The sequence below is a fragment of the Malaclemys terrapin genome, chromosome 19 (assembly GCF_027887155.1).
Source record: "Malaclemys terrapin pileata isolate rMalTer1 chromosome 19, rMalTer1.hap1, whole genome shotgun sequence".
In the NCBI taxonomy this organism is placed as follows: domain Eukaryota; kingdom Metazoa; phylum Chordata; order Testudines; family Emydidae; genus Malaclemys; species Malaclemys terrapin.
Genome location: NC_071523.1, coordinates 20,953,917 through 20,981,736, shown reverse-complemented (window position 1 = coordinate 20,981,736; position 27,820 = coordinate 20,953,917). Strand labels below are relative to the sequence as shown.

Genomic DNA, 27,820 nt, shown 5'->3' with positions numbered 1-27,820 from the left:
GCACACAGAATTTTGAAAACGTGGGCCTTGATCTCACAACTTGTGCCTGTGCTAAGTGAATCAGGTTTCTTTTTGACGGCCTTAGCAAATGGTTTTCATTGAACTCTAAGGACTAGCTCCAGACTCTCCTTCCTAGAGCAGGTTGATAAGCATCTCCCTTTTCGGAGTATGAATATCATGCTAATGTGAAGAAGCTGAGCTTGTCAGCAGTTGAGGAAAGCATTAGACCCTGTCAGATAAGGCTCTGGGGCCTCTCTCAGGAGATTAAACACCCCCTCCCCCCTTGTTTGCTGTGTAATGTCACATGGGTCTTTTATCTGATTCATAAATCTGTTTGGCACCTAAAATGAAAGTGTCTGTTACTCTGATATTTCAAAGTATCTTTTCCACTTCAAGTAGGAAGTTCCAGCTCTACAAATAACTTTCCTTCTAGCTAATCAGACGGTATTCTGGTAGTCGATATCATATTGATAGGGCTCTCAGAAAAGAATTTTTAAGTAAAACAGAAAATGCCAGAACTATCTTTGCCGTGTGTGTGTATAAAATAAAAATGATGGCTGTAACATTAAAGTACATAACTCAACAAAACCAAATATATTCAGAGACCATCTGTTTTGCACATGGCATCTCATGCCTCAAGTATAACCTTCAATGTATAGCACTCTATTGAAAGCATTTTTTTGATCCTGCATCAGGCATCCACAGGGCAGTAACAGGGTTAACATTTCTAGCTGAGATGAGCACTCTAGATGTTGCTAACTACATTTTTGTTATTGAAATTCTTTCTGCTAAGCAAAGGTCCTCTGCAGACAGATTCTGAATGTGCAACTCAGACAGTGATTTGACAATGAAGTTAGAGTCTAGTTTATTAATGCAGCCAGCTTTAATTTCCTTCTCAGAAACACACATTTCTCGACATTTGATCAGTGTCTAATTTATATTCCAAACTGCCGTCTAGAAGGCACAGTAGATTAGCTTCCCTTCTGACTTGATCAAAGGACACCAGGTTGGTGCCTCTAAAAAGATCTTTCATGGCACATGTAAAAGTTTGGGTTAATTTCTCCTCCACTGTCTCTCATGCTGAGACTATCCCAATAACATGTTATATTAACAGTGCTGATAACTTTGACCATCCCTGATACCATCTTTCATTTTCATCTAGACAATTCTGATTTTCTTGCATTTTTAATATAAAACATTTTGAGCTGGAATGTACCAGATTGAGACCTAATTCCCAGGACCCGAGAGATACATCATTTGGGGATTCTAATTAAACCTTTTCATTGTCTTTCCTGAGAGGCAGAGAGGCCCTATCGACATGTGTAGAATTTGTGATCCTACAGCTTGGTTGCTGCACTAAGTTGTGGGCATTCCTGCCTGTTTCCATTTTGCTCGTTTCCTGTAGGTGGATCCCAAAGGCGTGTTTATTCTCCCTCCGAACGGGGTGCAGGACCTGCATATCGGCGTGAGGCCTCAGAAAGCTGGCAGCAGATTTGTTTACCTCAATCTGGTGGATGTGGAGTACCACCAGCTTGTTTCGTCCTGGCTGGTGTGTGTCTCCTGCCGACAGCCTGTCATTTCCAAGGTACCTGGTTGCACCCATATAACAACATTCCAGGCAGGTCACTCTGTCTGTGTGTCACTCGTAAGCCTAGAATGTCTGTTGAGTCAGTGTGAAGTGATGGAAACAGCTACAAGCATGGCTGAGAGCTCTTTTTGTTTAGAATGTCGCCAGATTCAGTCATCACTGGGATTTGTGGTCTGTTACCATCAAATTTTTAAGTTCTCAGCCATGTTGACTCTACAAATTACCCTGTGCGACAGCATGGGCTGTTAGCTGCTAGTTAAATCTTATTTGCCAAAGATGGAACTGCCCTGCGTGCAAAGTGAGCGGACTAGTTTTACCGGAACGGTCACTACCATCCATAGCTATCTATTTACTGTCTATCTCTGTCACCCATCACCATAGCCTTTAGCCACCACTTCTCGTCAGAAATCAGTCCCTTGCATTGAGTATGAAAAACTTCCAAATCATCCATTGTACAGGAAGGACAAGACTATTGTCCCGTGTTGTTAGAACTCCAGAATGTGTGTAGAACATTTTGATTTTTTAAAATTATTCTTTGGACAGTGTTTTTCTTTCTTTGCAGTCTTTTCAACCTTGAAAGACTCTTCCCTTCACCAGGAATAGATTATAGGATCATAAAACTGATTCCTAAACATCTGGAACAGATAGTGACAAAACCACTTTATTCTTTGAATTAATCACTTTAAAGTAGTAATATTTTTAACAGCAACTAGCCCCAAAGTAACTGCCTTCACATGCCATATACAATCAAATTGCCATAGGAATTATAATAATAACTTTATATTACTTTGTCTGGACAGCTGCTTTAGATATGGTCCTGGGTATAACCAGAGGAAGCACTAGTGGTTTTTCCCTTTGTACATAAATACTACTCCTTCTCCCGATTTTATGTATACAGGCCCCAGGTCAGGAAAGCACCGAAGCACAAATCCATGCCAATTCAGGAAAGCACGTGCTTAACTGCCACTGAAGTCAGCGGGACTTTATGCACACGTTTAAGTGCTTTCCAGAATCAGGGCTGTAGTGGCATGTGTGTCTATGGTAACAGTTGTGGGTAGCTCTTGTAGTCAGAATATATCATAGAGGATTTAGAGAGAACCTGCTGTATGTTATGGGTTACATCGTGCTGGGCACTGTGACCTGGATCTAGGATGCACTTAAGCATGTGCTTAACTTTCAGCCTGTGAACAATCCCATTGCAAACCATCAGAAAATCATGTTTGGCCTCTGTTTTGAAGGTAGCTCCATCCGTAGAGCCCCCATTCTGAAAGTCAGTCACAGCAGGGGTATTTCCTATTAGCGCTGACTCCAGTCTGCTCTGGGATTTCAGGCCAAAGTAGTAAATTGGATTTCCCATTTAACTACTGTTCAGTTTTAAATGTTTCCCTGAAATACTCCATATTGGGGGAAGTTAAGCGCAACAGTACAGCACTGCTACACTTCCCTCGTAACGACAGAACCACTCCCGTATGCCGTGTGAGGGAATTAGCACCATGGTTGTCCTAATGGAAATAAATTAGCTAACTAGCTGGCGAAGGAGCCTGGCTATGATCCCAGCTGAGTCCCTTGTCATTCAGGCTAATAATCCCCTATATACGAAAGACTCACTGCAGAATTCAGGCTGGGGGAGCTGCCTGGGAGCTGAGGGGAAAGCCGGGGGAGGTGAGGGAACTAATGTGTTCAGAGTAAGTGAAAGTTTCCCCCGTTCAAGGCCTATGCAGCACTTTAGCCTTCAATAAAGGGTTTCAAGTGGGCTCTCTCTGGCACACCCATTGGGAATAGCCTAACAAAGGATCCACTGAGGAAGAAAAGTTCCTCTGACCAGCACTAATGAACAGACACAAGGTATTGCAACCAGCACAGACACCATCGCCATGGGGTGTGCAGTGGGGAGAGAGGGGGCTGATCGGGGTAGCCTGAAGACATCCCTTAAAGTTTCTGGTCAAAACATTTTGAAAGGGATTTTCAAAAACACTGAGCCTTGGCCTAATGAGAGTTCGACCACTGCCTTCGGTGGGAGCAGATTCAGGCCAGCCTTGAGTACTTTGGACCCACCTCCTCTTGTTCCTATGAACATGGTCCTAGGAGATTTGAATCCACAGTTAGCCTTAGAACGATAGCTAGTGCGGACTGGATAGCTCCTTTCGGATCTTCTAGTCTATATGCCTGGCAGCAAGAACAGAAGATGTCTCTGTTATTTCTTCCATAAATGGCCTGAACAGTATCTGAGATTGGGTCATAATCACTTCGCTTCCATGTTCTAATAACTCATTGCTGGGTTCCATAAAGTAGTTCTTACTCTCTGCAAATGTACTGAACATTTTGGTAGTGACTCCAGAATAAAGGGAAATCTTCCTGGGGGTGCTTACTATTGTGCTTTTACTCAGACTTGGCCTGTGTCAGAACTGAAATGACAACGCTGTGATTTCTTATATGTAACCACAGGCATTTGAAATAACACTCCCTGCCGGCGGAGGGAAAGGCTCCAACAAGCGGATCACATACACGAACCCATATCCCTCCAGGAGGATGTACTTCCTGCATACCAACCGAGCTGACCTGCTGCAGTTCAAGGAGGATTCCTTTGAGGTAGCAAACCAAACAGAGTGGCGGGAGAAGCTCAGATACCCTTGCAGTAGGCCTGCCTGTCTCTCTGGTTTTCAATCCTCAAAGGTTTTCCAAAGTTAATGATTTTCTCCAATGCCCAGTGGCTGCACCTATTGACTTCAGTAGGAGTTCTGGGAGGCGAACACGTTTGAAAATCACTCCGAGAATGTTTTTCTGCATGTCGTGGTCTGTTGTGGTCCATCATTTGGTTTTTACCATGAATCCTAGAATGCATGTTCCACTCACAGCGAAACGGCACCATTTGCTCAGGGAAATTGGAAATAGATGAGTAAGCTTCATACGGTTTGAAAACTTCAGACTTCTTTTGTGCTCTGTAAGGGTTTGCTAGGGAAGGGGTGGTGCTGTGTGAACTCAGTGGGTTGGGATGTCTGACACCGGGACATGTTACGTGTTACTGTCGGGCACACCTCCCATGCCTGTTTTGTCAGCTGACAGACCCCTCTTGCAGCTTGGTGCCAAATGCACACGTGAGTGCTAGTGCGAGCCGTGTTGGCGTAGGAAGAATGGAGATGTTTAGCGCTGTCATCTCACTCTTTTTGCAGATTGGAGGAGGGGAGATGTACACGATTGGCTTGCGGTTTGCACCAAGCCAGAGCACCGGGGAGGAGGAGATTCTGATTTATATCAATGACCACGAAGACAAGAATGAAGAAACCTTCTGTGTGAAGGTTGCCTATCAGTAAAGAGGAGACTTTGCCGGAGGTCAATAGAATGATGTGTTCCTGGAGCATCTGTTGAAGCTTTCATCTTACTCCACCTACCAAGAGACAGAGTCCTGTTGTTATCCGCTTTAGAGACTTTTCCCTCCATAGATTTCCTGATTCTGAATTTCCTCGACCACGTTTGTTTGTAGACAGAAAACTGATTGAGCTGCTCTGTGAACCTAGCCCACATGCTGGCAGGATGTTTCTCCTTCCTCTTTGCAGTTTGCCTCTATCTAATCAAGCCATGGCCAAGTCACTATGATTTATTGTCTGACTGAATTCTTGGCACACTAACATGACCTCCAGTGATGTAACAGCCATATTTGTTCTACTTAAAATGGTAAATTAATCCCTATATATTTATACCATATGCCACGGTCCAGACGATTGTCACTATTTCTGTTCTCCTTTGGTGGGCCGTGCGCTTGTTTGGATTTTTATTTTTTTAATTCTTTTTTTAACAGATTTTAAAAAGCTGCATTTCCAGAATATGTGTGTTTAAAGTATTTTGTTTTTTTTAACTGAGTTTTGTACACAAAGATGACAATTTTATGGTACTTTACTCATTCCAGTTCATCTAAATTGTTGCACAGAACCCACGGAGTGCAGCATAGAGTTTTCTGTTCCAAGGCTTCTGTTTGCCAGTAGCTCCCCATTGCATGCTGGTGCAAGCATCTGGGTTGCCCTTCCTCTCGCTAATCCCTTTAAATGACAGATCAGAAGCTCTCCACAATCCAGCCCATCACCTGCATTTCTATGAACTGTCCCAGAGGCTAGAAAGGCTCAGCAGGTTCTGTGTGATTTCAAATCACTCAGTCAGCTCGGAGCTTGTGCATTGTTTGAATTGACAGAAGATAATCTCTTCTAAAGGTGAGTACTAGAGATGTCAAAATTGTCTGACACCGGAATTTCATTTAATCTATGAGCACACAGCATCCAAATTGGTATCGGTTTCAGGGTAGGGGACCCTTGCCACAGGCCAAGGGATAGAATTGGGCTAACTCTGTTTAATATTAAAAATCAAGTCAAAGGGAGTTGATGGAGAAGGTTGAAAATGGAGAAGATCGCATCTAGGGCACTGGCTCAGCCGCAGGCGAGGGAGTGGTAGACGAGTGGGTGATGAATTTGCAGTGGCTTATGTGAAACGAGTGGGTAGTCTCCATCCATTTCCCAGTGCACAGATACAGCCTCACAGGTAGACCCCTTGCTGACAGTCTCAGCAGGGAGGCCATGAAGAGGAACTACCTTTTCACCTGCTGGGATTGTCCCGTCAGAACACTCAGGCACATGACAGGGCAGTATCTGGGGATAACCTCAGTGTTATAGGTTGCTCCTCTCCAATATTGTATTGCCTTTTGCCTCTGGAGTCTATGCCAACAATTCATGCTCCCTCATCCCCATTGGTCAACATAGCATCAGGCAAGGTGCCACACCTTGCCTAAGGCCATATCTCCCCGCCATATACCATACCTAACCTAGGCCTTATTCTCTCCTTAGGGCTCGTCTTCATGTACAGCGCTACAACGGCGCAGCTGCTCTGGTGCAGGTATGCTGCGGTAGCGCTGTAGTGAAGATGCTCCTATGCTGAAAGGAGAGCTTCTCCCATCAGCGCAGTTAATCCACCTCCCCGAGAGGCGGTAGCTATGGCTGTGGAAGAAGCTCTCCTGTCACCATAGCGATGTCTACGTGAGGGGTTAGGTCAGTGTAACTACATCGCTCACGGGTGTGGATTTTTCATATCTCTGAGCAACGTCGTTATACCGATTAGGTCTGTAGTATTGACCTGGCTTCAGTTAGACCGGCGTGAATCAGGAGTAGCCCTGGTGAACTCACTAGAGTTACTTGCCATGAGAGCAGGTTCAAGGCTCTAGATTATATGCTGTTTGATAGGGACTGTCTCTTGACCTTTTGATGGGGCACCTTGCGCATTTATGGGGCCTCATACTAACAAATCACAAGATCTTTGGGGCTGGGCTCTGTTTGATGTCTTCTACCTATCTTATAGGGCCATGGCCACGTACAGCAGGAGATGGTATCTCAGTGCGGTATGGGAATTGGTGCTGTGTAGATACCCGATGCAGATAAATAATTTTGGGGCAGGGACTGTGTTTGTAGAGTGCTGGGCATAGTGGGGTGCAGTTCCATGACTGGGGCTCCTGGGGGCTCCCCCAGTACCAATAACAACAAATAATAATGTAGTGGAGCATGACCCTAGAGCAAAGGGCCTGGGGAGAGGTGTGCTGCAATCTCAGGAAAACCACTGGGAAGAGGAAGGAACAAAGTTCTCTTCTATATTTTTGGGTCTCCACCATGTTTTATGGCTTCAGTTTGAAACCAGCCGTGTAACCAAGCACTGAGAAACCACAGTGTAAGTGTAAAGCAGGCTCCAGGGGGCGCTCTTGCCAGCAGTGAGCCGGCCGCAGAGCTAGTCCTCTGCGGAGGGCACCGAAACGGGAACAGGGAAAGTACAAAGCAGATTGCATCGAAAGCCGGGTGGGCAAGGCCGGCTGGGCAGATCAGGCTCCGAATCCCATTTCTCTTGGTGCCAGGGCAGAAATAGCAACCTCGCAAGTCTCAGCTCGCAGGTGGGTCTGAGGAAGGCATTGCCTTGAGGGAGGGTGCGGAGGGGGAAAGGGCCTTTGACTGACTGGAGCGGGGGGGCTGGTGCCGAATCCTGCTTGGACTGACAAGGAGCCAGTTGAGCCTGTGGCACTGTCCTAATCACTGGCGCCATGTTACAGCATGAAAGAGTCATTCGTGCAGGGCATGTCTCACCCTTACTTTCCATCAACCTTCCCCCCCTGCCCAAGCCAAAGTGGGGCATGGGAAAGACTGAGTATCCAGCATCAGACACACCCAAAGGGCAAGAACAGGGATTGTGTTCTCTTGTTTTCTCCATGCTTGTGCTTGGCTGAATCTCGTATGTTCTAACAGGAGCATTTTCCACAAGACATAAGTCTCAGCTTTGCTTTGGGATCTGACAACCTTCCCTGCACTTGGTAAAGTCATTGGGCCTGGTGGGGAACACGCGTGGCATAAAATAAGCACATGCAATGTTAATGGGGCACACAGTAAGTGGATTAAGAACTGGCTAACTGATAGACTTCAAAACGTAGACTAACCTAGGCCCATTCAATTAAAATGTATTTGAATACAGCCAAGTGCAAATTTACACACTTAGAACAAGGCCACACCTACAGGTTGGGGACTGTATCCTGGAAAGCAGTTACTCCAAAAGGGCTTTAGGGCTCATTGCAGACAAACCACTGAACCCGAGCTCCCAGTGCGAGGCTTTGGCACAAGGGCTAACGTGATCCTTGAATGTATGAACAGGAGGATAGCAAGCAGGAGCCGGAAGGCGATACAGCAGTATTGCGACTGGAATGCTGAGCCCCGTTCTGGTGTCCACATTGTAAAAAAGATGTTGAAAAATTGGAGAGGGTGCAGTGAAGAGCTACAAAAATGATTCGAGGGCTGGAGAAAGTCCTTACCGTTAGAGAGCTCGATCTGTTTAACATCTAAAAAGAAAATGGAGAGGTGATGTGATTACTGTGTATTAATACCATTGGAGCAAGTACCAAGAGAAGTGGTAAATAAACAGGCACATCTCTTGATGTCTCCAAATAAAGACTGAATGCCTTTCTGGAAGATTTGCTTTAGTCAAACACAAATTATTGGGTTCAATACAGGGGTAACTGGGCAAAATTTAATCCCGTGATATACAGTCAAACTAGATGATTTAATGGGTCTCTTCTGACATTAAACTCTGTGAATCTACTGATGAAGAAGCTGCTGTTGCAGGTCTCATCACTGTTCTTCACATTATCAGCCATTTTTAGTAGGAAACCAGACAAAATACTCTTAATTGTTTCCAGTAGGGCAGCGCTGGCTGGTATTGTGATAAAACCTGCACAGATATGATCATCTATTCTTATTGTCAATGGAAATTAATTGGGAATGAATGCCTAGTTGCCAGGAGATACTGCACTGTGACAACGCTGTGTGAATGCTGCATGCAGACAGCACAGTGGGGAAAAAAAATGAAGGACAAACCGAATACAGAACTGTGAAGGACAGACAGTGTATAGAAAAAACACATGCAGAGGTTTTCAACAACCCATTTTGAGCAGAAGATCTGAATTCTCTTTGCATTAGGTCTAATTCATTTTGGAGGACTGTCGAAGCCGGGCTGCGAAAAAGATCCCACATTACTTTTAGCAGGATTTAAACAAAAACAAACAAACAAATAAATTATATTTGTATAGGTCACAGTGGATGAAAATCTGGTTGCTGTTTCCATTTGGGGTCATAGTTGATGATTATTTCTGTGAAAAATTATGAAAAGTTTTTGCAAAATTTGTCTGCATTTTCCCAATCAGCTCTAGATGTGGATTATGGTGTGTTAATGGGTAATACTGAGTAGACTTCAAACCAGCATCCTCATTTCTGGAAAGTTTTAGATAAATTTTCAAGCATGCGGGAAGAGCTTTTTGTTAGATCTGCTGTGCTTTCTGTTTTTGTACAGCTTAAAAATACACCGCAAACATTCTTCCTTGTAGATTTCTGGTCCAGGACAATAATACTTTGTAAAGCACTTTTAGATCTTCAAATGCAAGGCATATGGAATTGCAAACATTCAGCCCTATAATCCACTGTGTTATAGGTCAGTATTACTGCCTCCATTTTTACAGGGAAACTGAGGCACAACGGTTCTGCAGTGCAGAACTTCTGTACTTTCTGCAATACAGTGTGATAAGAAAGTTGAGAATTTGCACAGATCTGAACACCTGCAACGTCTGTAGAGGACACTAATATCTAAAAACCTGTCAGAGCTGGTCCTGAAATACTTCACCAGAACAGCAGCATTTGGGAACATTCTGTATGCAGCACCAACATTTTTCACCCTAATCCTCCCCCATGGATAGATGGGTAAGCTAAGCACTTTGCCTCCTATTACCTTAATTGCTTCCAAACCTGTCAGCCTGTAATTTTCAAACTTCTATATTTTCACCCCCACAGAAACCCCTTTGGCAGTTCTACCTGTTACGCACACTCCACAATGGATTTGATTAAGCTTGCTCATTGATATGTTTCACTGTACAATACTGAACAGTGCTAATTTGCTGCCTTGATTGGCCTCATGAAAAGCAAATCCCTTATCTTTTTGGCTTTCTGGGCTCCTCTTGCTAGAAATCCAGATTGCCAAGCACATCTTAACTACGCACATCTCTCTTTTCGGAGGCTGTAGTGTCATAAACAGTGATGTCAGGTTTTGTTTTGGACCTCAAGGGTTCACAGCAGCAAACTCCTTGGATCCGTTCTGTCGGCCCAGAAAAGCAAGCTGCCTCTTACATGAGATAACATAGTCCCAGCCCAATGAGCTATGTTATAGCAAGACAGGGCCTTAGCTGTAATGGGTAACTCCAGAGTCACACCACTGTATGTGAGAACAGAATTTGGAGCATATATTATAAGTCAAGCCAGTGACTGGAAAAACTCCTGCATTCTTACTTAAGAGCACAATAAAGCTCCTCCAGTTCCCTGCATGGACACGCCAAAGAAATGCAACTATGGAACAGCAGTTTAAAGACAACAATTGCTTGGTTCTACCTAGGGGATGTAGCCTGAAGGGTCCCAGTAATCCTACCTGTGAGTTTCTAGAGCAGCTGTGTACGGATTTGGATAGAAATCTGACACTCATCACTGTTGTGTAGCACAGTCTTCAGCAGGTTCAGTAAAGAGCAAGGCAATAGTTCATGTGGCCCTAGACAGTTCCTGAGGGCTTGTATCCATTTGTCGTAGGAGAAATCTCTGGGAACTTTTCATGAACATTAAGTTAATTACAGAGCAATAGTTATGATTGGAATAATGGGGGTGGGGACTGCAGGTCAAATATTCATGGGCTGTGGCAGAGTGAGGCACGGGAAAGGCTGCCCTTTGGAAGAAGGGAAAAGTGGACCCTCACAAGCCATGATCGAGATACAAAAGGAGCGCTTAAAGACGATAAAGTCATTGCGGAGAAACTAAACGGATTCTTTGCTTCAGTCTTCACGGCTGAGGATGTTAGGGAGATTCCCAAACCTGAGCTGGCTTTTGTAGGTGACAAATCTGAGGAACTGTCACGGATTGAAGTGTCACGAGAGGAGGTTTTGGAATTAATTGATAAACTCAACATTAACAAGTCACCGGGACCAGATGGCATTCACCCAAGAGTTCTGAAAGTACTCAAATGTGAAGTTGCGGACTGTTAACTAAGGTTTGTAATCTGTCCTTTAAATCAGCTTCTGTACCCACAAAAAGAACAGGAATACTTGTGGCACCTTAGAGACTAACAAATTTATTAGAGCATAATGACTGGAAGTTAGCTAATGTAAAGCCAATATTTAAAAAGGGCACTAGAGGTGATCCCGGCAATTACAGACCGGTAAGTCTAAAGTCGGTACTGGGCAAATTAGTCGAAACAATAGTTAAGAATAAAATTGTCAGACACAAAGAAAAACATAAACTGTTGAGCAATAGTCAACATGGTTTCTGTAAAGGGAAATCGTGTCTTACTAATCTATTAGAATTCTTTGAAGGGGTCAACAAACATGTGGACAAGGGGGATCCAGTGGACATAGTGTACTTAGATTTCCAGAAAGCCTTTGACAAGGTCCCTCACCAAAGGCTCTTATGTAAATTAAGCTGCCATGGGATAAAAGGGAAGGTCCTTTCATGGATTGAGAACTGGTTAAAAGACAGGGAACAAAGGGTAGGAATTAATGGTAAATTCTCAGAATGGAGAGGGGTAACTAGTAGTGTTCCCCAAGGGTCAGTCCTCTGACCGATCCTATTCAACTTATTCATAAATGATCTGGAGAAAGGGGTAAACAGTGAGGTGGCAAAGTTTGCAGATGATACTAAACTGTTCAAGCTAGTTAAGACCAAAGCAGACTGTGATGAACTTCAAAAAGATCTCACAAAACTAAGTGATTGGGCAACAAAATGGCAAATGAAATTTAATGTGGATAAATGTGAAGTAATGCACATTGGAAAAAATAACCCCAACTATACATACAATATGATGGGGGCTAATTTAGCTACAAGAAGTCAGGAAAAAGATCTTGGAGTCATCGTGGATAGTTCTCTGAAAATGTCCACGCAGTGTGCAGAGGCAGTCAAAAAAGCAAACAGGATGTTAGGAATCATTAAAAAGGGGATCGAGAATAAGACTGAGACTATATTATTGCCCTTATGTAAATCGATGGTACGCCCTCATCTTGAATACTGCGTACAGATGTGGTCTCCTCATCTCAAAAAAGATATACTGGTACTAGAAAAGATTCAGAAAAGGGCAACTAAAATGATTAGGGGTTTGGAATGGGTCCCATATGAGGAGAGATTAAAGAGGCTAGGACTCTTCAGCTTGGAAAAGAGGAGACTAAGGGGGGATATGATAGAGGTGTATAAAATCATGAGTGATGTGGAGAAAGTGGATAAGGAAAAGTTATTTACTTATTCCCATAATACAAGAACTAGGGGTCATCAAATGAAATTAATAGGCAGCAGGTTTAAAACAAATACAAGGAAGTTCTTCTTCACACAGCGCACAGTCAACTTGTGGAACTCCTTACCTGAGGAGGTTGTGAAGGCTAGGACTATAACAGCGTTTAAAAGAGAACTGGATAAATTCATGGTGGTTAAGTCCATTAATGGCTATTAGCCAGGATGGATAAGGAATGGTGTCCCTAGCCTCTGTCTGTCAGAGGGTGGAGATGGATGGCAGGAGAGAGATCACTTGATCATTGCCTGTTAGATTCACTCCCTCTGGGGCACCTGGATTGGCCACTGTTGGTAGACAGGATACTGGGCTAGATGGACCTTTGGTCTGACCCGGTACGGCCGTACTTATGTTCTTAAGTAGCTACACTCGGCCAGTCCAGGCTACCGCCAGTCCCACTGTTGGGGGATGCTTTAGCCCAGAACCCTCACTCCTTTCAAGGAAGCACAGTCAATTCCTCTCTTTGCTGAGCTGGTTAAAGGGGCACAGATGCGGAAAGGAATGAGGTCCACAGTGTTTGCTGTATTATTGTTGCTTTTTTTTTAAATTTTAAATGTTTCTCCTCTCTTTTGTGAGGAGCCTCATTTCACACATTGTAGTCTCTAAAGTGAGTCTGCAATTTGCATTTGAAAGCTCCCATTGCATTCATGTCAGACTGAATGCAGACACAGCACTTGAATCTTCCCCAGATAAGATGCTTTAAGCTGTGGCATTCTTATGGCAGACAAAGGCAGCCCATCTTTCAAAGTTAACTTATCATTTTCATCAGCCTTTCCCCTCTCCCTTTTAATAAAATGCCATTTTTAGCTAAATGGAGCAAAGTGAAAGCCGGGAAGTAGCAGATCCGACTCTTTGATGTCTCTGTGATAAGGATTTAATCCTGTGGTTGCCCCTATTTAGACATTGTAGAGGTATTTGAAAATATTTTAATTTTAAATGGTGTTTTCCTCTAATTTACAACAGCTCCATCCTCTTTACACTGAAATCCCTTTCCTAGTTAAGGATGGCCTTGTGGCTAAGGCAGAGGACTTGGGGTCAGGAGTCCAGGATGTTAGTTCTGCCTCTGTGATGCCTTGGGCAAGCCGCTGGTCCTAATCTCCCAATCTGTAAAATGGGGGGACATGAAACTGACCCTCCTGACTGTCCTTCCTCCTTTTACTGTTTGTTTAGACCTTTTCATTTCAAAGCACTCTACAGGGTGACCATCAGTCAGCAGCTTTGCCATGGCCTTTCTTGGATCGGAATCAAAGGGCCATGCCCCATGATGGACTTTGTGCGGTACCTGGTGGATTTGCTTGATGTCCTCCAGAACTCTAGCTTCACTAGCCCATGTGTGTTTGCGTGTGTGTGGTGCATTTTGTGTATTATTCCATCCTGGAGTGGGGGCACTTGCTTCATTGAAAATCAAAGGGTGAAAAAACCCTGTACAACAGCAAACATTTGTGCGAAACTGTACGACTGCAGAGAGCTAAAAGCACGGAGGCATTTACATTCTGCCTATGCTACTGTGACGCCTGCACTAGAAACGCACATTCCATTAGGTCACAGTAGAGCAGACACTGATGGTGGGCACAAACCTGGCTGCCCAAACCCGGCTGTGCCCCTTCCTTTGTCTCTGTTCGGTAAAAGGGATGTATTGCTTTTCAGCTCTCGGAATGGTCCCTGGGATTGCGCGCAGTGTCAGACAGTTCTGTCACGTCTGATGGATGGAAAGCGCATCTGGCAGAAGGCTGTGGATAAAAAAAGCAAACCTCTGCTTGTCAGTCATCCCCCAGCTGAGGTGTGACTTGGGGTTCATTGTGAATCATCAACCTTGAAACAACACTGCTCTGGAGTAATGTGTTTCTCTGCAGGGGTGAGGCACCGAGTCAAGGGCAGAGGCAGCTTTTAGTGGAAAAAGCAGCGTGTCTTCATGCTGCCCAAGTGCCCCTTTCAGCTCAGAGACTGAAGGGAAAGGAATTCGAACGGAGCTTCAGTCCCCTGCCTGTAAGCAGGAGTTTGCACTGTACAAAGGCCAGCGGGGAAAGTCCATACAGAGTCTCAGGAGGGTGGGGGAAGTCGCTGGGACCAAACAAACCCACCCATGTGTTTGAGGTTTGCCCCACCTGAGCCTTTAGAGACGAAGTGTGAATGGAATGGGATCCTCCTCCCCGGCTTCCAGCATCAACTCTGAGTCAGTCTCACACACACACACACACACCCCCCGACGCTAGACATGTGAAAGAACAAGCAGGCGCTGGGACAGTTCGCAGGGCAGCCAAGTCATCTGCCTGCCTCTTGTTTGTGGTAGCTGGGTGCCAGCCCCGTCACTGCCAGCCCATCAGCCACTCTCTTCTGGGCTATGCCAGCCCTGTCTTTGCCTTGCAGGCTATCAACAGATGCACCCTGGGATTCCCCTGGGATAGCCAGCCCCTGCCACTGACGACTCACAGAAATCCCAGATCCTCTGCCATCCAGGGAGCCATGTGCCCCGGTTTACTCATTGTACCTTAAATTACCACTCTTCTAAAACCACACAGCACCTGTGAGCACTTCTATTAAAACCAAAGTAGGTTTATTTAAGAAAGAATGGGAGTTAACTAGAAACAAGAAAATAGTGGAAATAAATGGTTACAATACAAAACAAAATGATAAAACACAAATCTGGTTTTCCTATTAATAGTCCCCTTTCTTATCTACTAAAAAAGGTTCCCCCTCGTCCTCCTCCCCTCCCCCACCAAAGTTCAGTCTGTTGCAGAGCTGGCTGGCTTCCCAGGAACCACTATGTCATGAGATCATTCCTGCTCCCCAAGACGTCTCCTCGGTGACAGGATATGGAGTGCCTTTCCCCATGCCGCGTTATACTAAAATAGTCCTTTTGTCTTTATTCATAGGCAGGGCCATTCTCTGCCTCTTGTAACCTTCCTTTCTTACCTCCAAGTGGTTTTGATTGTTTGCAGTTCTCTCGCATGGTTTTCTATTGAAAGTCTTGGGATGGAGCAAGGTTGGAGGACTGAGCCTTGCATTCCATCCCCAGCTCACCAGGGCGGGGCAATAACTCCCTCCTGATGGAATGGGCCATCACCGAGACATAGGCGTTGTCTACACTGGAACTTCGTCAGCAAAACTTTTGTCGTTCAGAGGTGTTAAAAAACACACACACCCTGAACGACAAAAGTTTGACTGACGAAAAGCGCTGGTGTGTACAGCGCTTTGTCAGCAGGAGCACTCTCCTGCCGACAAAGCCGCTGCTGCTCGTTGGGGGTGGAAGTTTTTTTGTCGGTGGGAGAGCTGTCTCCCGCCGACAAACAGCAGCTACATCTCGTGCCTTTTAGCAGCATGGCTGTAGCGGCACAGCTGTGTCGTTAAAAGCCTCGTAGTGTAGACAAAGCCTTATTATCCCTGGTGGCTAACTTTTACATCAAGACCATAATGCATACTTTCAATATAATTTTATTATTCTTTAAATATTACCGGTCCAATTATCTTGCAATGATTATGAATCTTAACAAGTTATGAACTTTCATGTAGCTTTCTTACATGTTATTCTTTATGGATAAATATCCTGCAAGACATGGTTGGTGTAGTGAGTTTGTCAGGTGTGAGGTAAGAGTTGTTTGCAAAGAACAGAGGATCTTTGCCAAGGGTCCTCTGTGTCACAGGTACCAACATGGTTCCCAGGCAGTACTGGCCAGGTTGGAAGGAGGAAAAGCTTAGATTATCAGTGGCTGACCGCTAAATGGGTCCTGGAGTCTATCCAATTTTGTCTCTTACTCTGTTGGAGAGGGTAGGTCGTGTGGCTACTGACCCCCGTAGTCTGTCGCCTTCAAGTCTCAGATTTTCTGAGATTTTTCCACATTTGTGTGATAAAGTTGATTTTCAGAGATCTTCAGCCTAGTTCGCTGTTTCTTCCAGGATCCTAGTATCCCTGTAGGTTCCTGTCTGAATCTTTACATTAGATCTTTTTTGTTTTTTTTCTTGGCATTCCATATTGGCTCTTCTCTTTTGCCACTCAGCTTGTAGCTGAAAGTTTAGGCTGTCTAGCAATTCCTTTTGACTTTTCAAGTTTTCAACTGTAGCCTCTAGCTTTTGAACTGCATTGCTTAATTAACTCCTCTCTTGGGTTAAGATTGTGATGTGGGTTTTCAGTGTCTTGATACATCATGCAAACAGCTCTATTCTCTGGTACAGGGAGTTCTTTTCCAGTATTTCCTTTCTTAGCTTCTGGTGTAGGGTCCACATAGAGTCCTTCAAACCAAATTCTTTAACATTAGCTCTTCCTTGATTGAATTCCTTCTTAAAATTGTTGTGTTAGTTCACTACTGGGGTCTTTGTCCTTTACTTTTAGTGGGCATAGTCTGTACATTCTTTGATTATATCTAATAACTTTCATTTCCCTTTCAGAGATTACTACAGAACAAAGGAAATTATCTTGAAAGGTGACAGATTGTCCACACCTAGAGAGATGTGTCTGTTTATAAAACAGAGACGTGTACAGTTCCTGATTTGGGGTGAAAGCTAGTTGGTCTGGATTTCTTGGGGTATCAGGAAGTTTGATTCACAGAACATCTCTCTTTTGGCAGGTCACACAGCAAGTTATTTCTAGCTAGTTTACCTCCTAGTATTTTCAAACATATCCCTGGACCCCAATTAACTCATAGGAGACAATGAACTGCTCTGCATAGGAAAACAGGCTGCTAGTCTTGTCTTCCCCCCTGTGGGGTTCTTTTGGTATAATTATGGCCAGGCTCTTGAGTAAGCGTTTGGCAATACCTTGAAGTCTGTATTCCAGCGTCGCAGGATTATCATGGGGGATGTGGATTTCAAACTCAGTTAATCTGAGATTCTTCAGACAAGGTGTCTCACACATTGGGAAGTGGATACTCCCATTGTCCTTAGTTTCAGGAGGAAGCAAAGTTTGAAATATGCATAGAAGTGAGCAGCTGCAATTTTGGTTGTCACGACGAGGAGAATAAGCTGATTGGGTTTCTGATGAAATGGACAGAGAGCTACAACTGGTAACATTATGTGCAAGGCGCACAGCTCACCCCTGGCTGCTACCCTCCACCTGTTTATAGAATCACCTGTTGTCCAAGGTGGCTTTCAGGGAGAGAAACGTCGATGTTTTCCCTGCTGGCCTGGCAAGTCACATCTTCCTTCCTGCTCCGATCCTTTCCCTGGCACGTCCTTGGGTTTCACAGTACTGCATGTAACTTTCACATAATAATGCTGGAAAAAGAACAGGAGTACTTGTGGCACCTTAGAGACTAACAAATTTATTAGAGCATAAGCTTTCGTGGACTACAGCCCACTTCTTCGGATGCATACAGAGTGGAATAAATATTGAGGAGATATATATATATACACACATACAGAGAGCATGAACAGGTAGGAGTTGTCTTACCAACTCTGAGAGGCCAATTAAGTAAGAGAAAAAAAACTTTTGAAGTGATAATCAAGATAGCCCAGTACAGACAGTTTGATAAGAAGTGTGAGAATACTTACAAGGGGAGATAAATTCAATGTTTGTAATGGCTCAGCCATTCCCAGTCCTTATTCAATCCTTTGTTGATTGTGTCTAGTTTGCATATCAATTCCAGCTCAGCAGTCTCTCGTTGGAGTCTGTTTTTGAAGTTTTTCTGGGGCTCGTTCACCTGCACATCTACCAATGTGATATATGCCATCATGTGCCAGCAATGCCCCTCTGCCATGTACATTGGCCAAACCGGACAGTCTCTACGCAAAAGAATTAATGGACACAAATCTAACATCAGGAATCATAATACTCAAAAACCAGTGGGAGAACACTTTAACCTGTCTGGTCATTCAATGACAGACCTTCGGGTGGCTATATTACAACAGAAAAACTTCAAAAACAGACTCCAACGAGAGACTGCTGAACTGGAATTGATATGCAAACTAGACACAATCAACAAAGGATTGAATAAGGACTGGGAATGGCTGAGCCATTACAAACATTGACTCTATCTCCCCTTGTAAGTACTCTCACCCTTCTTATCAAACTGTCTGTACTGGGCTATCTTGATTATCACTTCAAAAGTTTTTTTTCTCTTACTTAATTGGCCTCTCAGAGTTGGTAAGACAACTCCCACCTGTTTATACTTTCTGTATGTGTGTATATATATCTCAATATTTATTCCACTCTGTATGCATCCGAAGAAGTGGGCTGTAGTCCACGAAAGCTTATGCTCTAATAAATTTGTTAGTCTCTAAGGTGCCACAAGTACTCCTGTTCTTTTTGTGGATACAGACTAACACGGCTGCTACTCTGAAACCTATAATAATGCTGGCATTCCTACTTCTCACAGGGCCTGGTTTCTTCATGTCAATGGACAGTGCAGTGGGCCTACACTGAATTATTGAGGGCTGAATTACGTGAATAGTGTAGCTGAACTCGAAGTATCTTAGATCAATTTACCTTGGGTCCTCACAGCGCGGGATCAACGGCTGCGGCTCCCCCGTCAACTCTGCTACCGCCGCTCGCTCCGGTGGAGTTCCGGAGTCAACGGGGAGCGCATTCGGGGATCAATATATCGCGTCTTAACGAGACGCGATATATCGATCCCCAATAAATCGATCGCCACCCGCCGATATGGCGGGTAGTCTGGACGTACCCTAAGCTGCAGCCTTGCATAATTGCCGTGACCCTGTACATGTTCAGGCACAAAATCACCTTCCCCACTCTTTGCCATGACGGCCAGTGGGGTCAGGAAAAAATAAAAAATATTTTCTTCAGCCTCCAAAAGATAGCTTGTGCTCGGGGAGTGGGTGAAGGGAATTTGGCCAGACTGAACTAACGGGAGCCATGAGCTTAAAAATGTCACGCGGTTTCCAAAGTCTGGGCAGCGAAAGGATTTTTAGAGCATTCCAAACAAACGTCACAATAATACAGTTTGTAATCAACAAAGCTACCACAATCAGCATGTGGGGATTTATGCTGCAGCTTCACACAGCGTAAAGAAGTTAAAAGTTCCCTTTTATCTGCTCTTTAGAAGGACAAGAATTTCTGAGTCTGAGAGACAAGGTGGGTGAGGTATATTTTTTTATTGAACCAACTTCTGTTGGGGAAAGAGACAAGCTTTCAAGCTACACAGAGCTGTTCTTCTGATCTGCCCAAGTTGTTTATACAGTTGCATGTCCTGAGATCTGTAGGCACTACTGATATCAGCAGTGTAACAATGATTTAATAACTGTTAACACTTGCAGCTCTACAAGTGACCGTCACAAGCCAGGCCTTAATGTTTTCTTACCATAGTCAGGAAGAAATTTCTAATGTTCAGTCTCCTGCCATCCCAGTCCTTAATATTCAATTGTAAAATATTTCAGGACTGGGATTGCCTTGAATAGCCCTCTGTGCAGCACCCCCAGCACAATGGGGCCTCGGTCATCTGGGCCCAAATAATAGTGTTAAAAATTGTATCGCACAACTGGCCCAGTTCATTATTGGGAATTTTGGAATTCCAGAGACAAGCTACTGCACCTGCATTAGAGGAACCACTGTTTTTTCCTGGTAAAATAACTCCAATGTTTGTACATCATAGTCCCTCAAATTCATACTCAGTCTAGTAACTTGTCAAATGGTCCCACTTCTTTCCAGCTAGGAAGCTGCAGAAATGGTTGAACCCTGGTTCATTCTGAGCCAATCAGTCTGGATGAGTTCTGGGTAATTAGAGGAGCATTACTATGGTGCTAACAGTGTCATATTTGGAGCTGAGAAATGACGATCCTTTCTCAATATGTTTTCATCTTGTTAGCAGGATAATAAAGAGGACATTAATTACCAGTTTATACCGTGGTTATTTCTGTTAATTCCAGGTCATTAGTACTCAAAAACATCAAGCGCTACCTAATTTTATGAGCACACCATTTGCACTAATGGTTTAGAGGGAAATAGCTGAAACCCCATTCTGCTGATTGCGAGAGTGTGGCAGGATTTTGATTTATCATTCTCTTCTTGCAGCAGAAACTTGCATTTGGCTTTGATACATAAATACTAGGAATTCACAGGCAAGTTTTACTGGAGATGAAGATTCATTGAGGGGGAAATTTCCCCCCCACCCTTCCTGCCACATCCTGAGGACAAGGAAGACAGCGAAAGAATTACTATAGTGATCAGAGCAGGTGGGTGGGAGACAGGACTCCTGGGTTCTAGCCCTGGCTCTGTCATCTTAAGCAAGTTATACCAACTCTCTGTGGCTCAGTTTACCATGTGTAAAATGGATATAATAATGCTTAACTAACTTATAAGGATGCTGTGTGGTTTCACTCTTTCATGTATTTAAAGCACTTTCAGATCCTTCAGTGAAAGGTTCTTATAGAAGGGCAAACTTATAATTCTTTAAACCCCCATCCCAAGGTGACTGAAAATTCCAACAAAGACTCCATTTTCTCTCTCTATGATTGGTGAGCCAGACTGCTATAAAGAAGCCAAGCCCTGGTCCTGAACTTGCCAGCCCAACCAGCTTTCACACGTTCGGCTCAGGTCTAGTCTCTTGCTATTTGGGGATTGCTCCAATCACTTTCCAGAAAAAAAAACCCCTTACTGCCAAGCTGCGGTAGGCCTGGAGGAGCTTGTCCAGTAAAGGCTTTTATGCAGGGAGCAAAATAAAAGCCTGCGAAGTCTGAGAGTGACCATTCCAAATTACCCAAAGGAGCTCATTGGGAGCTTGGACTGTGGCAGACATTTTAAACTTTAGTTGATCAGTTCTGATGAGACAGGACCTGGGTATCTTTAAACATACAGCGTGTGTGTGTGTGTGTGTGTGTGTGTGTGTGTGTGTATATATAGTCATTTCTTGGGAGCGAAGTTCCATTTCAGTATCAAGAAGCAGTGTACTATCATCCAACAGCATTCCCCCCACTAACACACATGCATCTTACTGCCGACGTAGCATAGGAATCTCCAAGTGCATGGTCCACTGGGGTTAAGGCAGCAGTTCTTAGGCCTATTTGATCTCCATGTTCTAGATGGCTTGCTGGAAGGGGACCTCTTTCTCAAACCGAAGGGGCTTCCCCCTCTTCAGAGGGGACGGGCCAGAAAAGAACAAAACGGAGCAACTAAATCTGGGGGGCAAAAAGTGAAAACAGGGAGCGAGTGCAAGTCAAAGGTTCAAAATCAGGATTCTGGAGGAGGACACGCCCGCTGCTCCATGAAGGAGTCCAAGAGCTAGTGGCTACCACCTAGAGGAACTCTGCCTGGAGATGTGAGCGAACAAGTGAAGAAAAACTGGCCCCACAGTCACAAAGACCAGCCCACCCGCCATCCAACCTCCCTAGGGCTGTTGTAGAGGACACCAAGGTTTGGGAATGACCTCATGAATTGCACTGCCCTCTGTACACCGAGGGCTATGACTGATGCCAACTGCAAAACTCCTATTGAATTTTAAGGTGCAGGACCAGACCTGGTGACTCAGGGAGCTGTGGTGTCGCATTCTGTAGGAGGACGAGGGGCCCCTTGCTAGCGAGGACTGTAGGTTCACAGGCTGCACATAGATCTTTGGGGCTAGGGGAGAAGTGTCAGCAAGGAAAGCTGTCCTTTTGATAGAGAGTTCAGTGGGCAGAGAGGGGTGTGTGTACTCAGCAACTCAGAATAATGAGTGGAAAGGCTCACAGCTAAACACCTGGGGTTATGTTACAAAACCAGCACACCCTGCTCAGTCTCTTATTAGTCACACTGCCTAACTAGCAGATTAACCAGGGCAAAGGAAAAGTAGCCTGTAAAAATGGAGGGGTGAGGGCCAAGGGAAGAGATCACTTCTGGAATGAGTTTAGCCACATTAACAGTTTCACGGTCTCTTTCTCAGAACAGGAATAATGGACGTTTCAGAGAACAATGCCCTTTGTTTTTTTCCTGCACAGGGTGGCAGAAGCAGGGGCATGGGTAGAATCCAACACTGCGCTCCACTTGGAAACTGCCTTCCGTGCTTAACAGTCTGTAGCCGAACACTGACCTCCCAGGGCAGGGCTGGTCTGTTAGCCAATGCTGCGTAGCCGTACTTCCTGAGCGGACGCTGGGCTTCTCGGAGCCAATGAAAATGACGAGCCCCGAAATGTAATTGCAAAATTGAACAAAAAAGGCAGCATTTTAAAGGGTGCTTCTGTTATTCCACTGCAACGGCCAGGAGATGGAATTCCATCTCAATGGGCTGCCAGCACACGTAGCAACAAAACCAACAATCTGGACAATGAAGAAGCCTTCACTCATTAATACCCCCTCATTTCCTGTACAGAAATGCTGACTGGTGTCATTATGTGCATTAAGTTGGTGAGGAATGTAGATGCTGGGAAGCGTTTGCTGTTCTAAATCTCAGCATGCCGATGCAAACGGTATCCTGCTAGGGGAGTTGGAATCCAATCGTTAGAGAGTATCCTCCCTAGAAATGATACCTTCAATGGCCTCTTGTTCCACCACTTTGATTCCCCAGGGCATTAGTAGTTCGGTTTTAGCTCCATTTCCATCGTGATAACTTTGCGTCCAGCAGCTGTGCAGGGGCTGTAACAAACACAAAAGCAATAAGTCTCAGAGTGTGTTTTGTTTTTTGGTGCAGTATATTGTAATTCCATTGCTCCATCACGTTTATTGGCCCTGAGTCGACACTGCCTTGTGTTGCCACTAACAAACTGAGTGACATAATCAGGCTGAGCTAAGTTTTTAGATGTTGACCAGCCCTAAATGAGACACACATACATATTCTCTCTCTCTCCATTTGGTAAGTACACTCCTGCCGAGTAATGCTTCAGGATGACAATATAGGCCCAGTATAGGCAGATTTATAGTTAACTTGCTCCTTTTCAAAGAACTTATTCCCTCAGCAAAATCTGACACAGTAGTTAAGAAACTTCAATGTTTTATAGAAAGCTATTGGAATCACTGAAGACATTAGCTAATTGAAGTCAGGTATTGGGATTGCAAAGGGAGCGTTTTCAGAGGCTGCTATAAACCACTGTTTTAATGGAACTCGTCTAATGTTCTGTCAGTGCAGAAACCCTCTCCGAATGTTTCAGATGATTACAGTCATTAGACTTCCTACCAGTCCTTCTCTAATGTTTTCCAGAATTTACTCCCGTAGCCGATTTTCTTTCTCTCTCTGTCTCTCTCTCTCCCACACAACCTCCCAGTAATTATCCAGAGACTTTTTCAGCAGATGCCTACCCATTAGACACAGGATTATGAATTTTTTTCATAATTAGAATGTTTTTCTTTGGAGGTAAGCTGATTTTTATGGAGGTACAAGTAAAATCATTTTATGGAGCCCCTTTGGAATACCAATTAATGTGAGACTAACATCAGCACAATTAGTTGCACAGAAGCTGTGCAAAAGCAACATGAAGGGTCATACATAAATGTACCAAAGAGAGACAAGCAGCTGAGAAGGATGTCACAGCTTCTGTTTCATCCTCCCAGGGGGCAATGCATTGCTGAAGATGTGGTTGCACTATGTTAGAAATGTTTATATATATGCTGATCCTGGCCTTACCTACACTGATTGGTACAGCTCCATTCATATTCCTGTCCCAAGTAGTTCTGACTTCACTGCTGTGAGAGAGAGAATCAGGCCTGTGTATTTGTGTAATTTAGACATCATCTGTGCCCACGCTAGCTACATACATAACACAGCCACACCCAAAACTGTTAAAAGAACATTATTAAGATTTCAAAGTCAAGCTCTCAAAAGTTAGGAAATGCCAGAATTAACGCTGCCTGTCTACTTTACTCTGCCCCCCTTGTGAGCACGCATTATGATACAGTCTGTAAAGTATGTAGCTCACATATACCCTGGTCTATCGTGTGGATAATGTTTGGGGGAAGGAGGAGGAAGTGCACTGCAGGCGCAGTGAGTGAAACCATCAGGGAGCCAAATTAAAGTACAAATCGTGACAACATTTGATGCTTGTGGTAATAGCACCTACGGGGCAGAGTTCCACACCTGCCTGTCAGTTATGAAGCATTCCCATTTTTAGTCTTTTTTGGACTTATGTTATTGCTGTGAAAGTAGTTGGAGTTAGAGTCCCACTCAATAGCTTCCCCAGACTGGCAGGTCAAGATAATCTTGTGATTTAAGTGACAGGAATATTCTCAACCATCTTGAATTTCTTGATTTGGATAAGTTTAGGGTGAGCGTTAAAAGCCCCAAATGTAAGTCATTGCTAGGGGTTGGCAAGACTTTGTTGGAAGTGCCTAATACTTTGGTTCTGAGCCCATGAGAACAATCTGCCGCCCCCCCCCCCCCCCCGCCCCAAATGGCATGAAAAAGACCAGTTAGCCCAGGCAATAGATGGTTAAGATCATCCACTTCGGAGCGTCAACCCGTGTGTGCATTAGTGCTGGACTAACATGTGGGCGACACTGGAGAATATCTTCTCTTTCTTAAAGGTCTTGGAAGTGGAACGAATTTTCCTTAACTATAGCTTAGAAAAGGAGCTGAATGGAGATTATTATCATTATGTTCCATCTCCCGGAAGAGACATGAAATGAAGATCTCTTTTGTTTAGCGCCAGCAGGCGGCCAGGTGGAAGGTCAAACATCCCAAGGCACTTTTTTAAAGGAGGAAGGAGCGAGACCAGCAGAACAGGGGCCAGTCAGCGGCCAGCCACTATTGAGTCAGAACAGCTGCCATATCTGCCTCCAGACCCGTTGTGTAGAGGTGTTGCAAAACTACTGTACACTGATGTGGCATCGTCAGTCTGAGGCTCTCGGACAAGCTTTATAAACACACATTGAGCTTCACATGCCCCTCTGATATTAACAACTCTCACTGCTCCCACGCACTTGTAATTATTTATAATAATAGTGATTAATAATTATTATTATCACTGCTGCTAAGTACATCATTCACACCAGAAAAGCACATGATGCTTTACACAACACAGCCTGCCTCCCAAAGTGCTCTCAGACTCTTTCCTTATGCCGGTGCTTTGGGGAGGAATGGCACTCGAGAGAACAAGGCGCCTTAGTGTAGGTAGTGTAGGTAGACCACTGGCTGCTGCAGGCATTTTCTGCACTATGATGATGAGACTTGTTCTCAGCTGGATTAGCGGGAGTTCTTATATGTGAAGAAATTACTACAGAGTTCAGCATTTCGGCCCTGATCCATCAGGTGCTTCAAACACACGAGCCCTGTCATTGAATCGAACGGTACAGTTAGGCACTTGCTTAAGTGCCTTAATCAAGTGGAGCCTTTGCCCTGAAAGAGGTTAGGTCCAGGGAATGCAGCAGTTTAATCATGGAAGTGAGACTGGAAGCTAGAAAAGGGATATTTTCCCCAGTGGACGTAGCCTGATCAGGTTAGATAGCTCTGTGGTGAAAAGCCAGAGTCCACTGTTTTGGAAAGACAGAAACACCCGTGTATGCACATGCGCCTGAGTGAATGCAACTGATGCAAAGAGGTTGATGGCGTACATCTCGGATGCTAGTGCTCCTGTACATGTGCACAAGACACCCACTGTTCCAGCAGGTTCTTCCAGAGATGCTTTTACTGACCTACCTAGGAAAAAGAACTCTGTTTGAAATTCATCAATAACCTGATTAAAACATTTCTTTCAGCTTACAGTTTTGTTTTAGTTAAAGATTTACAGCAATGGATCTGTGGGATAATACCTTGCTATTAGATTTTCTGACAGCTCTTTTGGAGTTTTTAGTATCTGGGCAAGTTACATTACCTGTACATTTTGGTTAAGTGTGAACTTGCTTAATATGTAGGCTTATATTTGTTTTAGCATAAATACTCTTGATTAAAAAGGCTGCCTGCTGTATTTACAGCAACTGTTTACAAACAGCGAGAGATAAAACATGAATTATTGTCTTCATTTTTGTGCATACGGATGACCAGTAAATACATACAGATAAGCAATTATTTATCTGTAAGCAGCCTTGTTTCCTGGGGGAGGAGGGAGGAGATGTGGGGGATGGGCAGGATTACAGCTTTCACAGCTGAGTTATTGATCTCAATCCTCTGTTTCAAATGGGCCTCTAAGCTTTATCTAGTTGGAGCAACAAGCAGTTGTTTCATTTCACAAACAACATATAATAAACAAGGGCTGGGAACCTGCCTGCTCAGCAAATTCTTGATTTTCCTTTTGTCTAAGCTTCTAAACCTTAATAGACCAGGGTTAATTTAATTAAAGTTTGCGTATAAATTAAATGGTCAGATGGGTAAGAGCTGATGCGCCAGCCCCTCTTGGGTACCAATAAAGTTATCACGCAGATTTGGATTATATAAGCCATTTGATGCCCAGAGAAGTGCAGATGGGATGTTGATCACGCTAATGACTAGGCCTATGTGAAACCTGTTGGGGTGCGTTTGCCAGGGTTCAGATAATTATTAGTAGCTTTTATTCAGTTTGCAGCCCTCCTCTCAGGCTCAAGTTTCATCTTGATTTGAACAAAACAAAACAAAAAAATCAAGCCCCAAACTTGGACAAACCAGAGGAATCTGGAGACTTTCACCTGTTTCATTATGACACCACTCACCCGGAACCCACACTTAGCCAGGGCCTCTTCCCCCATCCTGCTATGAGTACCTTACCTGACATTAATGGGGGTCTTCCAGAGTGGGCTGACAGCCTCCTGACATCATTAAGGGGTGTCTGACTGATTATTTTGGGCAGCTTCCACGTCAGGTATCTTATGATGACAGACGGCCTACTTGTCCCAACCTTCTGATGCAATTGAAGACTTCTTATCCCTTATGCTGCCTCTCTATTCTTCAGCCCAGAGTACACTGGGTTAAAGGGAAATCCCTGTTCTGCTGCCTGGTGGCAGATTTTGGGCCTAGCCTCAAGCTTCCCAAAGCCCAGGATCATCCCAAAACCCCACTCCAGGCCTCATGAAACTTCCACAGCTCTAGATGCGGCCCTGCTGGAAAGCCAGTTCCGGCCAAGAGTATGGTCAGCATTCATCCCTGCTGCCAGAGCACTAGGAGAGGACCCCCGTGAGGTGAGAGGGTCCCGGAGCCCAGGCTCCAGCCCAAGCCTGAACATCTACCCCACAATTAGTCCCATAGCCCAAGCCCCGTGAGTCCGAGTCAGCAGACAGCAGCCAGCTGTGGGTGTTTAATTGCAGTGTTAGGTCACTGCCAGGACATATCTCTTGACACTCAGCGGCCATTTTCTTTGGCTTAGTTTCATCCCCTTTGACATGAAACCTGAGTAAGCACTGAACATTACAAATTACTGTGTGCTTTTTATACATTTCATTTGTTGGTTGGACTTTTGGTTCAGGGAGCATGTTTTATTGACATCTGTGTTCCAGCTAAGAGGTCACTTCCCATCATAAATGTTTTATGCCAGAAGTATAGAGTCCTCTGCCTGCTGTCGATAACCAGCTAGACTTCTGTGCTTTGCATCCGCCATTAACCTGAA

General features: G+C 44.4%; 1 protein-coding gene across 5 annotated transcripts in view; it reads left to right on the top strand.

Moving 5' to 3' along the window:
• Positions 1–5,409, top strand: part of NPHP4 (nephrocystin 4) — a 103,190-nt gene extending 97,781 nt beyond the window's left edge. For all 5 annotated transcript variants that reach the window (XM_054008906.1, XM_054008905.1, XM_054008904.1 and 2 more), the window contains 3 exons: positions 1,406–1,585; positions 4,034–4,177; positions 4,759–5,409. In XM_054008906.1, coding sequence (XP_053864881.1) covers positions 1,406–1,585; positions 4,034–4,177; positions 4,759–4,899 — 465 coding nt within the window. In that variant the 3' untranslated portion in view covers positions 4,900–5,409. The remainder of the gene's footprint in view (positions 1–1,405; positions 1,586–4,033; positions 4,178–4,758) is intronic.
• The last annotated feature ends 22,411 nt before the right edge of the window (positions 5,410–27,820 follow it).